This window comes from Rhinichthys klamathensis, unplaced genomic scaffold, assembly GCF_029890125.1.
Source record: "Rhinichthys klamathensis goyatoka isolate OS25496 unplaced genomic scaffold, OSU_Roscu_1.1 h1tg000003l_1, whole genome shotgun sequence".
Lineage (NCBI taxonomy): Eukaryota > Metazoa > Chordata > Actinopteri > Cypriniformes > Leuciscidae > Rhinichthys > Rhinichthys klamathensis.
Genome location: NW_026606556.1, coordinates 3,288,806 through 3,307,630, shown reverse-complemented (window position 1 = coordinate 3,307,630; position 18,825 = coordinate 3,288,806). Strand labels below are relative to the sequence as shown.

The 18,825-nt window shown below is 40.9% G+C and overlaps 1 protein-coding gene across 4 annotated transcripts in view; it reads right to left on the bottom strand.

The window, feature by feature from the left end:
* pde10a (phosphodiesterase 10A) overlaps positions 1 to 18,349 on the bottom strand; it is a 140,852-nt gene extending 122,503 nt beyond the window's left edge. Inside the window, exon 1 of one of the 4 annotated variants that reach the window (XM_056249583.1) lies at positions 18,152 to 18,349. Coding sequence is in view for 3 of the 4 variants with exons in the window: in XM_056249540.1 (XP_056105515.1) it covers positions 17,331 to 17,565 (235 nt within the window). In the remaining variant the exon portion in view is untranslated. Of the gene's footprint in view, positions 1 to 17,330; positions 17,689 to 18,151 lie in introns of those variants that run through there. The other 3 variants (XM_056249540.1, XM_056249560.1, XM_056249549.1) reach the window with 3 other exon arrangements.
* Between the last annotated feature and the right edge of the window lie 476 nt (positions 18,350 to 18,825).

Below are 18,825 nucleotides of genomic sequence, written 5' to 3'. Positions count from 1 at the left end.
CCAGGGTACCCCCAGGATCCTCCAACTTAAATTCAAGGCTTTTTAAGACCTTTTTAATACCATTTCAAATGAAATTCAATGCCAACTTCGTACCCATTCCGACAGAAGTATGAGGGGAAAATGTCAAATCTGGATACATTTTAAACCCTAGAAACTAATTATGTACAAGGCTACTTGAATTAAATAAAACATTTTACTTAAATTATCAGTCATATTTAATACATACGCAACAGCATTGTAGCGCGCACGTTAGGGTGCATCAAATTTGAATGGGAAATTTTTATTTCAAAATATCAATTTGGCTGGCATTGCATTTTGTTCCAATTAACATAAAAACGACTTTTGCAAAGTTTTAAGGAATTCAATTGAGATTTAGGGGTGCCACCTAACACATGAACTTTGGCGAAATTTCAATTTTTAGTCTAATTGCCAAAAGGTTGACCTGGGAATGTTGAGTACAGTGAACTTTTATACAGTAACATATTCTATAGGGTTATAAAAGTAAAAGTTGTTTGTTTGCCATTTGGGCAACTTGGGCATTTCTCAGAATTCAACTTTCAAGATTCTCCATTCATTTGTCCTATAGACAAAATGAATGGAGGTCAATGGGACATGTTCACGTGGCCTTACCCTGAATTTTGTGCAGCATGGATGGATGTCGGATGGATGTCTAGTGGCTAACTCACTGGCAACTAACAGGGCCTAATGGTAAGAGCTGACACTAACTAAATTTTAAACTTAATTGCTCAGTCTGTGCCAGAGTCTGCTCCACTGAGCAACATCACCAGGGACAAAGAGAGAGGAAATGGAAGTGGCCGGAGTTTGACGCAGTGGTGTCAAATGCCATGTTGTGTCAAATGCCATGTTGACAACCTGGTCAGTGCAGCACCAGTCCTGAAGCAACTTGCACGTCAACCGGGCAATGATCATTCCACATGCCTCATTGGTCTGCTTCTTATACGCTGGGACACCAAGCAGTTTCAGCCGCTCTGTATCTCCAACCACTACTGTAAAACGCACCTCCAACTGGCGCACATTGCTGAGCATCTGTGTTAACTTGCTGTCCCAGTGTAGGGTGCACAATGGAAGTGGTGTCCACTGCTTGTGCTGTTCCTCACTGATTGTCTCCAGCCCTTGGCGTCTTGCTCGGTCAGTATTTGCGTAAGATGCAGAGAGATGTGTACATTCACTGCCTGACTCTGCAACAAGGCCACGCGTAAAGGCAGCCTGTTGCATTGGTGACATCTTCAACCTTGTAGCCAGAGACACGACACTTGGTCGGCTAAGGATGTCATGTGGAATGAAGACGTTTGTCCAGTCTTCTTATGCTTGTGGGATGGTTCGCCCTCAGATGGTGGATAGACTGTGTTAGTATCCTCCTCTGTCTCCTCATCACTCTCCGACTCCAAGCTGGACATTGCCGTCATCTCCTCCAGCTCCTTTTCACAGCGGGACTGCCTGGCTGCTGCGGCAGCTTGACGCTCCTCTCGCCTCTTGAGCTGCAGCTTTTTGTCCAATACACCAAGGGCCGGTTTCACAAAGATAGACTTTGACTATGGCTTAGATATAGTAGATAGTCAGACTTCACATAGACATCTAAATCAGACCGTTGCACAAAGCGCTTAAGACTCTGACTATCTTAAGTAGGACTACACTGCAATGCATTCTGGGTAAAATAAGACACTTTTCAAAACAAAAAACATGGCGGATCGAGTAAGCGCATTCATCCTCTCAGTGCAGTTTACCCCAGCGGAAAATATATGTTTGTTGGAGGAGTATAACAGTTACAAGGACATTTTACTTGGGAAATTTAGCGGAGAATGTAGTAACAAGAAGAAATGTTTAATTTGGAAAGGACCATTTTCCCTTTGCTTTTGGCTGTTTGTAATGTAACTGATTGTTACTGTTGGTTGCCAAGGTAACAGAGTCTTAGACCTAAGTTAGCCTGGGGGGGAAGGCGTCTAATTTTTTTGGTCTAAATTAAGTCAGTCTTTATTTTTGTGAAACAGTCTAACTTGCATTAGACTAGTCTATGAGCAAATTTTAGACTTGTCTAACACTATAGACCGGTCTAAAATAGCTTTGTGAAATTGGCCCCAAATGTGGCCACTCTCTCATTCTTCATGCTGGCCAAGAAAGCTAGGTCTTCTGGGTTATCAATCAGCTTTTCAACATTTGAAGGCCACAGCGGAAATGTGGCATCAAGTCTGCACTCCATTTTTTCCAGTTGTTTCGCTGTAGTCTCACTGGAGCGATTGGCCTGGGCGATTTTCCACAGCTTGTTGTTAGCATTGACTAAGTCTACCACCAACTACAATGCTACTCTCAATAAACATGAGTAATCTATACTGTGAATATGACATTGTCCACTCTAGAATGCTGTTGATGTTAAGCTTAATAGCTTAGCTAACATAGATAGCTAACTGTGGTTAGCAAACTGTTGCTAGCTAACGTTAGCTAGATGTAATGAGCACCAAATACCTATAAATATGACTTAAAATGACTTATGATAAATAAGTATACAACGATACAATTACAGATATGATAGTAATATGTAATAATACATACCAAACACAGAAAGATCACCTCAAACAGAAAGATCACCTCAGATTTCTTGAGCTGTAGTATTGTTTACCTCAGATCTCAATGGCGACCATTGAGCACTGTTAACCACTTTATCCAACAAAAACAGATGTACGGTGGCACCCCTAAATCATCATGTACTGGAAAAATATTTTGCATTTGTTGTTTCTACATATATTGGAACACTTTTAGCACCCAGCCATAGCCTATCAAAATTCAAGAATTGTGTTTTTTGATGCACCCTAGCGCACGTGTATGTAGACCAGTGTTAATTTTCAATTCAATTCAATTCAATTCAATTTCAGTTTATTGTCATTGTTATCCCAAGGGACAGCAACGAAATTGTGTTCGGAGCATATAACAACCGTACATGGTATCTTAAAGTGCACTAATAAATAAATAATAATAAATAGATAAATATCCCCCCGTGTAAACATGACCCATCAAAGCATATAATAGCAGCAAAAGGTTTACAAAACAAGAGACAACCAAAAACAGAGAGTATGATCAGAGGTGGATATGGATGAGGTAATGCAGCAATGCAAAGTCCAGTTCACAGATATTTCACAGAGAGGTATGATTTACTGTCCATGAGAGGAGGAGAGGGGGAGAGGGATGGGGGCAGTGAGGAAAATATCAATTAAGCAGGATGGATATGGTTAATGCAGCAATGCAAAGTCCAGTTCATAGTTATTTTACGCTGAGATATAGTTTACTGTCCATTGGAAGGAAGTGGGGAGGGTATAGTAGGGAGGTTAAGTGACTTTTGACTTCAAGTCATGATGCAAAGGTCCCCTTTGGTATGGAAGTACCTTAGGGCCATAGAAATACATTTATCCTAAGACACAAGTGAGATCACATTTTGTATCTTATATACGCACATTTTTTTTAAATGGCCACCGACCATACTTGAGAGGCCCATATCTTTGCTTCTGGTATAGCTATAATGACAAATTTGGTATCAACGGGTACATTTTTGTGGTCAAGGAGTCCAATAAAATAGGTTCCAAGACTAAAAAACAATAATGTTGTCCTTAACATGACAATTGGAGGTGAAGTATGCAATTTTCTATTAAAAAACGCATGCCAAACACACAGTCCATTCACAACTTAATAATTTCTTCGTTTAGGTCTGCTTCGCATACGCCCTTTACAGCACTGGCTGAAGACGTGGGTCCTGCGTCGAGCATGGGCATCCGGTCGTTTACGTCTCAAGGTAACTCAGAACTGTGTCACAACTCTGGAGCCCTGGAAGGCGGTCGACTGGTATCAGACAGGTGTAAACCTGGGAGTAATCTCTAAACTGATAGTGGTTTCGACAGACGCCTCCAATTCGGGCTGGGGCGCCCTCTATGAGGGCAGACCGACTTTTGGCCTGTGGTCAAGCCAAGAAAAGAGCTTGCACATAAACTGTCTAGAGATGAAGGCGGTCGAGAACCCCTTGCGGTTCTTCCTTCCCCTTCTAAAGGGCCACCATGTCCTTGTCCGCACGGACAACATGTCGGTGGTTTCCTACATAAATCGCGAGGGCAGTCTGAGATCACGGAACCTTCATGCACTGGCAGAACGCATCCTTGTATGGGTTCAGCGCAACCTACTCTCGCTGGGAGCGGCGCATGTGCCAGGCCATCTTAATGTGGGTCCAGACAGGCTGTCCAGGGACAACGTTCCCCCAGGGGAATGGTCCCTCCACCCTCAGACAGTTCAGCTGTTGTGGGACACATTTGGCACAGCAGAAGTCGACCTCTTTGCGTCTCAAGACAACGCTCAGTGTCCAATATGCTTCACAAAGAACAAGGACGCGCTGGCCCATCACTGGCCCAGCCGCCCTCTCTATGCTTTCCCTCCGATCATGCTGTTACCACAGGTAATCAAGCGTATAAGGGAGAACGGTTCCTGTGTACTTCTAGTAGCTCCGTTCTGGCCGAACCAAGTTTGGTTTCCGGAGCTGATGCAGCTTCAGAGCTTGCCTCCGTGGCCTGTCCCGTTGAGGAGAGATCTCCTCTCACAGGCCGGGGGTACGATTTGGCACCCACGACCCGAGCTTTGTGCTCTGCATGTGTGGGCCATCAACGGGTACCCGTCAGTCTCCCCGACGGAGTGTTAAACACCATTACGCAAGCTAGAGCGCCCTCTACTAGATGGCTTTATGCTTCCAAGTGGTCAGTGTTCTCAGGTTGGTGCTCAGCTCGCAACCTGGATCCACAAGATTGTGGGGTGTCGGAGGTTCTCTCCTTCCTACAGGAGCTCTTGGATAAGGGTAGATCCCCATCCATGCTCAAGGTATATGTGGTGGCTATTGCTGCGTTTGTCAAACATTCGCATGGCCAGTCACTGGGTAGGAACGACCTTGTAGTCCGCTTCCTCAGGGGAGCTAGAAGGATGAACCCTCCTCGCCCCCCCTCGGACCTTTCCTTGGTCCTGGAGGCCATGAAGGGTGCCCCTTTTGAACCTCTACAGTCTGTGGACCTTAAGTATCTCTCATTGAAAACCGCCTTTCTGGTGGCTATCGCCTCAGTCAAGCTGGTGAGTGACTTACACGCACTTTCTGTTAGTGCGTCGTGCCTTGAGTTTGGGCCTAATGACTCCAAGGTCATCCTCAAACCAAGACATGAGTCTTGCCACTCCTTTCAGAGCACAAGTCTCTGTGGATCTGACAGCGAGTCTGACATTCTCTCGTCACAGGCGATTTTTTAGATTCGCCTTCGAGGGCCAGGCATATCAATACACAGTCCTACCGTTTGGCCTGTCCCTGGCATCCTGTATATTATGATGTGCATGGACGCGGCTCTCGCGCCCCTGAAACTTCAGGGCATGCGAGCTTTGAACTATTTGGACGATTGGCTGATTCTAGCTCGATCTCATTCAGAGCTCATAGAACAGAGGACCATATTACTCGAACACCTCGAGAATCTTGGTCTCACAGTCAATTGGGCGAAGAGCTCGCTGTCCCCCAGCCAGGAAATATCCTTTCTCTGCACAGAGCTGAACTCGCTGTCAATGACAGCGCGACTATCGCCCAGAGCGCATACTGAACATTGCGGCACTATAGTCCCGCTCAAGAGATTTCAGAAAATGCTGGGCCTCATGGCCTCATCGTCATCAGTTCTCCAGCTGGGTCTGCTTCGCATGCGCCCACTGCAGTGGTGGCTGAAAGCACGAGTGCCGTCTCGAGCCTGGGCCTCCGATCTGTTTCGCCTCAGGGTCAATCAGAAATGCGTCGCAGCTCTGAAACCTTGGAAGGCGACCGACTGGTACTGGTACCACCGCCTCTTCAATCTGACATTCTCTCTTCGGATCTGACAGCGAGTCTGACGTGAATCTCCTTTGCCTGGTTAGGGCCCTTAGAATTTACGTGGAACGTTCGGCTGCTTTCAGACGGTCAGGACAGCTATTTGTTTCATTTGGTGGCCGATCTAAAGGTCTAGCTGCCTCGAAACATAGCCTTTCCAGGTGGATAGTGGACGCTATCTCACTGGCTTATACATCTAAGAGCCTTCGTTGCCCTCTGGGCGTCAGAGCTCATTCCACTAGAGGCATGCCTCTTCGTGGGCCTGGTCCAGTGGGATTTCCCTTCACGATATCTGTATGGCGGCAGGCTGGGCCTCTCTGTCTACATTTATAGGGTTATATAACCTGGAAGTTCCCGCGCTCCAAGCTAGACTGTTGTCAGTTTAGTTTATCCGCTCAGTTCTGCCGGACTCGGTTCCGCGGACTGCAAAGTTTTCAGTTCAGGCAGGCTACTGCCTCCCCTGACTGTTATACCGTGTTAAGCACCCTCTATGCATTTAAGGTAACCACGTTTACCTTATATCATTCTTACTAAGCCCATTCCCAATGTCAGCTTTTTATATCCCTATATCATATGAACTCAGGGCGCTCGCCCTTGGGTCAGTGTTGTGGTAGATTTAGCACGCACGGCGTTTTAAATTGGATTCCCATAGCGTAAGCTAGCTTACGCAACACGAGAGTACTCTCGTAAGAGAACGTCACGGTTACTAATGTAACCTCGGTTTTCTCTAGAAGAGGGAATGAGTGTTGCGTAACCCTGCCGTGCTTGTGCTACCATCTGGTTTTGCTTCAGTCGATGAAAACCAAGGAGCATCTTATCGAGCTCTGGCTTATATAGGCATAAGCCACGCCCATTCGCCCACACGCCCACTCATTGGTGCTTATGTCACGAGCAGTGCCTCGATAGGTTGCAGCAGTTGCCGCATAGCATCCAATAGGCGCGCGAGCTGCCTCGCCTAGGTCTGCTAGCTGCTGCAAGTGTGTTTTAAGTTAATAAAAATTATAAGGATAATATTTGGCTTCAGTATTCTCGAGAAAAGAGGTTTTCCCTCTAAGGTTTTTTTTTCCAGAGTCAACTAGCTAGCTATTTATTAGTTATCTAACATTAAAAACATTTTTCTATTTAATGAGAAAGTCATACGAACCTCAAAGTGTTAACCTGTCACCTCTGACCTTCAACAGCTGTCACAGCTCCTGGTGCAGATGGGATGTGTTGTTGCAGGAACTGATATGCTATAGGCTACTCCTAACTGGTCGAAATCTCATGCTACTTAGGACAAATGTAATGTACAGAAGTAGCTGCCCTGCTTAAATACAAAATTAAAGTTTTTGAACGAAAAGATAAGTAAAGTCACTCTGATGACAATTTTTATGTGAAATGTGCATATTTACCCCCAATTGTCATGGTATGGGGAAAATTATTATTTTTTTAAACTTGAAACCAATTTTATTGGATTCCTTGACCCCAAAAATGTACACTTTGACACCAAATTTGTCATTATAGCGATAACAGAAGCAAAGATATGGGCTCTAGAGTATTTTCGGCGCATTTTTGAAAAAACATGTTTATTTCTGATACAAAGTGTGATCTCACTTGTGTCTTAGGATAAATTTATTTGTATGACCCTAAGGTACTTCCATACCAATGGAGACCTTTGCATCATGACTTGAAGTCAAAGGCCTATTTTTTGGGCTTAACCTCCCTACTAGTAGGGAGAGAGAGGGAAGGGCATCATTAAGCAGCCTTACTGCGTAAGGGTACAGGCTGTTAGCCAGTCTGGTTTTACTGGCACCAATAGACCTGTACCTTCTTCCTGATGGCAGCAGATGGAACAGATGATGGGCCGGGTGATGCCGGTCCCGGCTATCATAGATGTTACTGATATTCGGGAGAGTGGTCCCAATGATTTTTCCAGCTGTATTTACCACTCGTTGGAGTGCCTGCTGATGGGCCTTAGTGCAGCTGGAACACCACACTAAGAATCCATATGTCAAAACACTGCTGATGGCACAGTTGTAAAAGTTTACCATCAGCTGTTTAGGAATCCTGGCATTCCTCAGTTGCCTCAGATAGTAGAGGCGTTGCTGAGCCTTCCCCATCACAGAGATGATGTTGGTTCCCCAGGACAGGTCCTCAGTCACCGTTACTCCCAGGAATTTGAAAAATGGCACCCTCTCCACCACTTCATTGCCTATGTAGAGAGGGGAGTGATTGGGTCTGCATTTGCGAAAATCCACGATAATCTCCTTAGTTTTTTTAATGTTCAAGGACAGATTATTCTTGACACACCATGACGCTAGATGTTGCACTTCAGTCCGATAATCTGCCTCATTGTTGTTGTTAATAAATCCCAGCACTGTTGTATCATCTGCAAATTTAACAATGAGGTTGGAGCAGAGAGAAGCAGAGCAGTCATGTGTAAAAAGAGTGTAGAGCAAAGGGCTAAGCACACACCCTTGGGGGGCCCCGGTGTTGATTGATAGGGTGGAGGACAAGTGCTTGCCTACTCTAACCCTCTGTGTTCGATCTGTCAGAAAATCCACAATCCAATTGCACAGCGAGTTGTTGAAGCCAAGGTGGTGCAGTTTGGCTCGGAGTTTAAACGGCCGGATTGTATTAAAGGCAGAGCTAAAGTCGACGAAGAGGAGTCTTGCGTAGGTGTTCTTGTGCTCAAGATGTTCCAGTAACATGTGAAGCACGATGGCGATGGCGTCCTCAGTCGACCGATTCCGCCTGTATGCAAATTGGTGTGGATCAAGTGATGATGGTATTGCACTTTTAATGTGAGTGATGACCAGCCTCTCAAGACACTTAGCAGGAATGGAAGTGAGTGCTACCGGTCTATAGTCATTTAAAAGGCTGGCATTTAATGGCATTTAATGGCTTTTGGCAGCCATTGTTGATTTACGAAAATGCTTATTGGTCTTAATCACATTTGAGTCATCCTGTTTTTTATAGTTGTAGTTGACGAAAAGTCTTTGCATTTTTTGTCAACTTTTAGTCAAACTGCAGTTACTTTACAGGTAGTTATTTTATATGTAGTCTTTAGACAGAAAATGTCATTATAATTATTCTCTCTAGGCAAATTCAATTAAGCTTATGATAAATTATTGACATTGCACTCTTTAGCAGTAGCACTTGTGCAGTTCTACATAATTTGGTTATCCAATGTTTTAGAGTGCCGTACCCCCTGGTGCAGTCACACCTTTTCTATTAAGGGACAAGATTTGCCCCCTTTAATACATTTTTCCATTTCATTTTTTTCCTTTGTAATACCTTAAAATAATAATAATAATAATAATAATGCTTTAAATAAAACAATGTTCATTAAATTTGCAATGTTAAAAAACATTAAAATCGCCAGTAGGTGGCAGAACCTCACTATCTTTATGAGTGAGTCTTTGAGTCATTCATTCATTGAATCTCACGATTCGTTCAAAGCCACATATTTCGTTGCAAAACAGAGCAAGCCTGACAATGCTGTTTTAAATGTAGTACATCACTTAATGTTACCCTTTTTTCTTTTCTTTTTTACTGTTGTATAAAATCAATGTCACGTTTGAAATCGTGTGGATATTCGGGAAACATTGCATTCTTGCTCGTATGAACACTGGTGGATATCAGCCTGCATTTTGATCGCAGATTTAGTCGCACAAACAGCGCAAGCGGCTCGTGACAGAACACAGACCGACTGAATGACACTTGAATTTAAGTAGAAAATCTTAAATAAAGATCGCTGAACTCCAGCTTGTCTGTGTTTTCAGATCATCCGCGCTTCTTCAGCAGTGTAGAGAGAACGCGCGCGCATGGTTGCCAGATACTATTGAAAAGACCGGGTAGAAAATATGTTCTTTTAACAGAAAAGCTCTTATTTGGGGTTTAAATTCTGTCATTTGTGGCCACAGCGGATTAAACTAGGCTATCTTGTTCTGTACCTCACTTGCCTAGTAACCATAGTAACGGTGCGCACGCTATCGCTTTTTCTGCTATGACGTGGAGCGCGAGGTGCACTCAACGCTGCATACATTTTGAATTAGCCTACATTAGTAACAGTTAATTTTGTTACGGTATGAACTTAATCCTAGCAAAGGCAAAAAATATATAAGACCTTTGTAACGAAATCCAAGACTTCGTATACTAAATTCAAGGTTTTTAAGGCCTTAATTTGAGATGATCAAATTCAAGACTTTTTCAAGGCTTTTAAGACCCGCGGGTACCCTGCCCGTCATCACAATCCCTGTGTCCACCACTGGCTTGGCTCCTCAACGAAAACTTAATGAGTGAGTGCTCCATGCTTCCTTATATGATCGTGGCACGAGAAGTGGTTCACAATAGGTCGATTATTCGATTATTAAAGGTCCCCTGACATGAAATTTTCACTTTCTGAGGTTTTTTAACATTAAAATGAGTTCCCCTAGCCTGTATATGGTCCCCCAGTGGCTAGAAATTTCAATCGGTGTAAACCGAGCTTTGGCTATCTTTCTCTGCTTTTGAGAAAATGAAATCTCAGACGAGCTGATCTTGAATCTCCTCTGTATGACGTCATACGGAGGAAAGGTAACCTCCCCTTTCTCTGCTTTGCCCACCCAGAGAATTTGGCTCACCCAAGAGGAAATGAGTTAGGAAGTACGAACACGCGAGTTTGAGTTCTTCCTTGAGAGATATCATGGCTTGCAAACGAGTGAAGCATGGCAGTTGATCAGTGTTCGGATGTACAAATGAACACAAAAGTATTTTTTTAGTTCCTTCATCCGAGCCTCTGGAGAAACAATGGGTTAATTTTATTTTCTCTGGAAATGCGCCAACTTTCCAAAGTTTTGTATGGTCCAAACATTTCACCGACGACTGTTTCCTCAAATTGGGCCAATACAGAGCTGGCCTCGATGAACGTCTGAAAATAAATCGATCGAGCTACCAAGCAACAATTTCTGATGTGTAGCCTAATTGTTCAAGTTCAGACAGGTAATCTTTCTCTCTAAATCGTTCAATACTGTTTATGCATCAGTAAATCAAGCCAGTGACTAAAATATCAATTTTACATCGTTTCTTTTAGTAGGATAAAAATAATCGTATTTAAATTGTGAATAAATTATATACAGAAAGCGATCAAAGAACAATCTTTCCACAAAGCGCGAGTTTATCTGGACAACTCGTTATGAAATCAATGACGCACGTAACACTGCACAACGAAGCTCTTACTGTATGTACATCATCGTGTTTGCACTGGTGAAAGCATTAGAGAGAGTGCAGAAACTGCGTTGCAATGATAAGATCTTCAGTCTCGCGATCAACAGACTGTCATCTGCTTGCTCAATGCTCATCACGGCAACATTTTATGTGATGGGAATAGATCTAAATACTTTAAAAACTTCTCACAATTTGTTAATCTCGATAGCTGTAATAGTAAAAACGTATAATAGCTGTAGTAAAAGTATTCGAGAGAGTTTCACATGTAATACATAGCTATTTCATATGCAAGCATGTTAGCCAATCACAGCAGTGGCCGGTTACACTGAATCCCACAGCAGACAAGCCCCTTCAAACAGAGCGTTCAAATCAGAGGCTAAAATCAGGCTAGGAAAAATGCCTTTTATTTCTAAATTATGACATTCTATCTTTATCTTAAAAACATACTAACATTATAAGGGCAACCCAGGAAACATTATAAAATAATAAAATAACCCAATGTCAGGGGACCTTTAATATGATTTTTCCATAGGCTTTTGGATTATTGCCAAAATACAAGCTTTGAGATCAACAAAGTTTATGATACTTGCACATTTTATCCATCAAGATAATTATCACAGATGAACACAACTTTTATCAATTTTGAAGCCTAAATACAGTCGCCAGAAGTTAAAAGCTAAAGGTAGGCTATAAACGAACTACACCACGGTCCCACAAATTCAACGTCACCATCACTAAACTTCCGACTCTCCAATTCTTTCAGTATTTTTCTAAAAACATTTTCCCAGAATGTTTGAGTTAGAATAGTTTGTAAAAGCACAAGCATAACGATGCTATAGAAGCAGACTGAGCTTACCTTTTCGGCGTGATGAGGATTAATCTCCTCCTTAAAAAATAACGAGTGGGGAAATATTGATGTATTTTATGTCGTAGAATAAAATGTGAAACTGTCTTGAGCTAAACAGACCTTTTTTTAGCCATTTATTCAAAACCCCATTCAAAAAACCCATTGACTTCGGGACAAATGATCCGGAAAGGCTATAATGCTAACTCGCTTTCGCGTTTTGGCCTAAAAAGTGATGTCATACCTTATTAATAAACAGTAATAGAGTGGTGCTGGGAACTACCTTTGTAAGGTAGTTTTTAGGTGTATGTATTGGGTAGGATTAAGATATGTAGAATATGGTCATCCAGCATAAGGCATTAAAGGGATAGTTCACACAAAAATGAAAATTCTGTCATCACTTACTCACCCTTAAGCTGTTCCACCTGTATACATTTCTTTTTTCTGCTGAACACAAAAGAAGATATTTTGAAGAAGGTTTGTAGCTAAACAGTTGTGGTGCACCATTGACATAGTATGGGAAAAATACTATGGAAGTCAATAGTGCCCCACAACAGCAGAACAAATACATTTATACAGGTTTGATACAACTTGAGGGTGAGTAAATAATGAGAATTTTACAGCAAATATCCGAGAAGTTGACCCTAAACTAAAGTGTTACCTGGTTTTTAGACATAGAGTTATGAAGACGTTGTTAATGGTTTGTTTGTGAGATCACGATGGACATGGAGAACTGTGTACAAGCCAGCACAGTTACGCAGATGCCACACTCCACAGGCTAAAGGAAGTGCCCACTTCCCCATTTGCGCTAGCCAAGGGAAACTCTCATTCTGGCTCACGCTCACAAAATGCAGCCAACAAACTTGCTGCTGGGTCACACAATGTGTGTAGACAACATGACAGTACTCCTCCAGTCACCCCGAGAGAGGCCTGACCTTCACATGGATTCACATAGCAACACAGAGCCATGCTAGCAGCAAAACTGTGCTTGTGTGTTTGCTTATTTTGGTGTAGGGATTCATAACAAAGATGCTTATGGTGATTTTGGTGAGATGCATGCAGCAAACAAACTTTTTACATGCTAAATGGATAATAAATATAGATTTAAAATGTCTAAAACATTCTGACAGGTTTATATTCTTGAAAGGCCCAAGTCAACAATACATGTTGTGTGGTGCATGGACTATACGCTAATATGGTACATTATAAATGCAATGTGTTGTGATGTCATGATACTCTGAAAGAATCCCGTGTTTATAATTCATGCAAGCAATGGTAGACATTTAGTGCTTGACAACATATTATTGAATTCACACTGTGGGAGCCAATGGAGGCTCCTATATGTGCACTGTAAAAAGTGCTACACCCACAAAGTAGGTTTTATATATTTTAAATATTTGTAATCTAGTTTATTTTATTGGTTTTATACAAAAAAAGTATCAAAATACTTCCTCTTTACTTAAAATATATCAGTTTTTATATAACAATATATTTTAAATAAAACCCATGCAATTTATTTGGGTAGTTATTTGTATGTGGTTTTTGTGTACAATAAATGTTATAAAAGTGAGTTGACAATGCACAATTTATTTGAGCAGCTGTCGATGTGACAGGTGTGTTCATCAAACGTAAATATTTTAAATTTTATAAGTTGGCATTATCCCTTTTTCACTGGCGGGGATTCCAGGCAGATGCAATATCTTCCTCGGCACTTCAACTGTTTGGTCGCTGCAGCGGATCTGAATTTCAGGGTCTGATTAACACGGTAAGTTGAGCAAATTTAGCCGAATGACTGGTGATGTAAACTAAAGTCACGCAAAATCGCTTACTCCACTAGGGAGCTGAGGTTAGGTTTGCAAATTGTATAGCTAGCTATCCTGCACACATGGTAAGCTAAGATGGCTGCACAGTGTGGTCGATCGGCAGACAACAGCAGCGTTTAAAAACACATACAAGTTACGTATGTAATAATTATTTGCACAAATGCCCTCAGTTATATTGTTAGATTGCACAGATTAAATTTCGGGATCATATGCGATCGAAACGGTCGCAATTTCGAGCCTTCAGGCAATAGTTGTGCGGGCAAATAAGGGAAAGTAAGATGTGATGTTTTAAGGACAACACTTTGTTTTGTGTGTTGTGTGTCTGACAGGACTCAGAGATTATGTTATACTTTTGCATTACTAAAGCAGATGCACAGATTAGACTGTAGAGATGTATGTTTAGTAGTCTGTCTGATTTTAGAGATTTGATCCACGTTATTTTAATGCTGCATAGTCAATTAATGACAGATTTTTGGTCTAGATTTTTAAACTATTTCTAATCTATTACTTAAAGAAGTTACATTTACAACTGATTTTTTAACCTTATTTCTAACATCTAACATTTTCCCGGTCTTTAGATACCCAAGCACTTTTATTACCTGGGGTCTTCGAGCTTCACATCCAGGTAAGACAAACTTCAGAATAGATTCAATTACAATTTGATCAGATTATACGTGTTCTGTAAGTCCAATAGACGTTCAGGGAACCTCCATACAAGGTTAAAAACTAGTTCAGATGTGGACATATTTTATGTAATTTAATGTCTCATTTAGACAATTTAAACTGTTTCTGGACCAAATAAACACTTTCAGGATGCATTAAATTAAAACTCATGTTTATTTCAACGTAATTTCTAATTGCAAAGCAACTCACAAACAGAGTAATGATTTCATGATTTTTGGACAAACACACACTGACACCTTTAGACAGTTTAGCATCTGTAATTTATACATATTTGGATCGTGAGAGAAATCAGATTCGAACCAGGGACCTTAAGCTGCCTGCCCTAAGTAGACAGTAATGATTTCATGATTTTTGGACAAACACACAGTCTACTTAGGGCAGGCAGCTTAAGGTCCCTGGTTCGAATCTGATTTCTCTCACGATCCAAATATGTATAAATTACAGATGCTAAACTGTCTAAAGATGTCAGTGCGTGTTTGTCCAAAAATCATGAAAAGAAACTTCACTGTCTGTTAATTGCTTTGCAATTACACATGGAAATTACATTGAAATAAATGTGAGTTTTAATTTAATATATCCTGAGAGTGTTTATTTGGTCTAGAATAAGTATAAATTGTCCAAATGAGACCTTAAATGATGTTGAAAATTGTCCACATTGTCCACATCTGAACTAGTTTTCAACCTTGAAAGGAGCTTCCGTGAACGTTCATTACAGAACACCTAAAAAAAGTCGTAAAAACTTTCATTCTGGCTCCTCAGTGGACGTCTTTTCAATGTACGTCTTTGTGACAAAGACGTTGAAAAGATGTCTTTTGAACATAGTTTTGCTTAGTGGGTTTATTAATATTGTGATGATATGGGGTGATTACGTTTGCTCTTAAAAAATATTTAAACTCTGTAGCTTAATTAACAGTAATGTGATGACCAATCAGGTACAGGCAAGGACAATTGCATTTGTTTTATTGTAATGCATCCTTTGAACCAGAAAAATACAACACTCATGCTAGAGTAGATCATGATATTTTAGTACCCACACTCTATGGCATTGTCATGGTAGACTTCACTCTGGTCACATGTTCTAGTCACAGTATCCATCTTGTATCCACCACCTTTAGCAACAAAAGTACAATTTGGACTTTGTGTCTTATCTCTTCTACCTGTCTGCTAATATTCATCTCATTTCCTATTTGTCTGACCAAACTCTTGTTTCTTTTTTGTCTCCACCAATAGAGTCGGGCTGAAACAGAGGTGCACGCTGAGCTTGGCAGTTGCCCAGTGAAAATTTACATGTGCCATCACCCCGACACGATTGGGATTATCATATAAGGACAGCCCGTGGTCAGAGGTGTGCCAAACCTGTCGAAAGCATGCTGCCTCCTGTTTGAACTTACCTATGCTCTCGACCTCAAGTATCCCTCAACACTGCTGTATACTTGAGATATATCAGAGGCTTTTTGTAGGATTGGACCCTGTGCGTCCTAAACCATCATCATGTCATTTTTGACATTGCAGTTCCAGTGTGATACAATGTGATGTTATGGCTCACATTTACCTTGATCCAAACATTTCAGATTGGGTTCAGAACAGGTTGAAAATACACTTCTACAGTGTTTGTTTTATATTAGAGTGTACATGTGCGGCCACATTTATTTGCTGTTTTGTAGTCACTGTTAAAAGTGACACTGGTTGACATTGAATAAATTATATATTGTTTTCAATCTATCTTCTCATCTTTTTCTTCTTCAATTGAATTTGTAATTGTTATTGACAATTAAAAAAATATATTAAAATGTTTATTCACATATGATTAAGTTAATTTTACTAAGAAAACAAAGTTCATAAAACCTAATTAAAATGAGTACAGGTTACTTGTAGCAACTCATAAATAAGTTACCTGTACCAATAAAAGTAGGTTTATCTAACTGAGTAATACTAGTACTATTAGTTAACTCAACTTGATTTTGTTGCGTTTGTATAAAGTAATGTTAAAGTGTTCAATATACTTAAAAAAGGCTACAAGTTGAATCAACATAAAACATCCAATGCAGCCACTTGCCTCACTTTTTATAAGTTAGATCTAGGTATTACTTTTTACAGTGTGCTATCTTGTACTCCACCTCCATGTCTATCTTTTTTTCAAAGTTCTTCTCTTTCTCATGAGTTTGACCATGAGTGACATATAGTGGCTCACTCAAAAGTGTTAGTTTTCTGACAGAATGTTGAAGCTGAGAAACACATTTCAGCACAAAATCAAAACAGACCTAAACTTTCCATGAACAAACTTTCCAAATTTTGACAAATTGACATAATATTGTCCATATTAATTATTTTAATTGTAGTTTTCTACAAAGTATTTTTCGGTTGCACTTTACTGTGCGTGCACTTGCGTGTACTAAGAAAGTACTGGGAATATAAAGTAACTACATGGGTTAAGGTTAGGCTTAGGAATCGGTTCACCTAGTTATTACCAAGTTATTGTAATTGCAATTACTAAAATGTACATGTACAGGACTGTAAAATAAAGTGCTGCTATCTATCTATCTATCTATCTATCTATCTATCTATCTATCTATCATCAGTGCAGTCACTTGTCCTTTACCTATGGGTTAATACAATAGGGGGTTAAGTATCAACTATTTCTGCCAAGATTTACACCAAGTTAGAAGAACATTTTCAGAGAATCTGAGGGAAAATAAGAGGTTAAATTAGAAAATACTATTATGTTTTTCTTCGTTCTTGGGGTCACTGAGCACTGAGAGCCCGTGACATTTAGTCAATCTTAACAGTGATAAACACGATGCTTGGTTTTTGAAATAGGTAAGCTGCATATAATTGATATGTGCTGATGCCGTCAACATTTTTCTGAAATGACCCCACCATTAGAATCCACTTTAAGTATGGAGGAATTAGCTCATACCTTGCTGAAGGGAATCCTCAGTGCCCGCAAGCTCCCCACCGCCTCCACCACCGTCGTCTGGAGTTTTGCGTTTCTTCGACATTGGCGGTCTAATATGACGCGATCTCTGGTGTCTATTTGTTCTTGGCTCAAAACGGATATACGAATGAGGACGATAAACACTCAATTGTCTGGGCAAGCACATAAAATTGGCAGGATGCTGACAGTTGAAATCTTCACAAAGCACGATCCCCATTCATTCGGGCATCCACAGTGTCCAATTCTCTCCACTATGAAACAAGCGCAATGGGAGCAAAAGTTGGCATGGTGCGCGGGTGATGATGCTGGTAAAGTAACGTGTGAATTATAAAAAAAAAGATGAAGAAGAAGAAAGACGAAAAAAACATTCAAATATGTTAAGCTTCAGGCTTAAAGTATAAGAAACACGCACGGATTTCCCCTGACAAATGAGGGATGTTGCTACAAAGTTGTTTGCGCATCACGTGTGCCCGGGATTATACTGAAGCAGAAAATTACTCATCCACAACATTTTGCAACTCAAATCGCTCTCGTCTCTTCGCAGAAGCACGAACACCCGCAATATTGACCATGTTATTGTGCTACACAACAGTACTATCATTTTCAGGAATGTTAACAGTCCGTCAGCCTACAGCCAGCTGCAAAGAGACGATTTGAAAAGTCACCGTTGTCTGTTACTCAAATCAAAGCAAAAACAAGAGTAATCTAGGGAGATTTTCTCGTTGTCTGGGTCCAGTTTAGTGCGCTGGTAGAGCTCCAATCGATACCATCAAATACTGGACGGACAGAACACAAAACTGTACCTTTGCTCTTAAATAGAAATCATCTGTCCAGCGATGCATTAATGACGTTCGCCTCTTCTCAAAACTTCTTAGTCCGGTTGCTAGGAAACCACAACGGATTCATAATTTAGCGCTCTCTTGATTTTAAGTGACTTTAACTTTGCGCAAAGACAGTTTTCGTAGTTTTTTTAGCGTAAACGCTCTGTGTGTGTTTGGTGGCACGAAACAGTTTAAGAATTCTCTATCAATAAAGGCTCCATCAGCATCATCAGGGCTTTGGCGATTCCATTCCAGAGACAGGATGACGTCTGTAGCGCCGGTCCGCAACCGCGTGGTGCCAAGGCCACAGTTTAGATTGACTCAAAAGATAATCTCTCGTATTTTACGTAATAACATTCGAAATGACCCGTTTGTCAGATCTCACGTGTGCTGGCTCCAAAAATCAGATGGATTATTATTATTATTATTTTTTTGCCAACGTTTGATAGAAAAAGCCAAAGAAAAGTAAAGCAAAGAACTTTCCATTCAGTCACTTTTTTTGTTGCAATTATCACATTGGAGAGCACGTTTAAACATGTTTTAGGTGATGTGCTCACGTGAGGATATGCCGAAATCAGGACAATGGGTAAAATTCTGTGTGCTGAAAAAAATAAGTGCACTAAATATCTGTTAATGCTTTTCCAGAACACATTCTA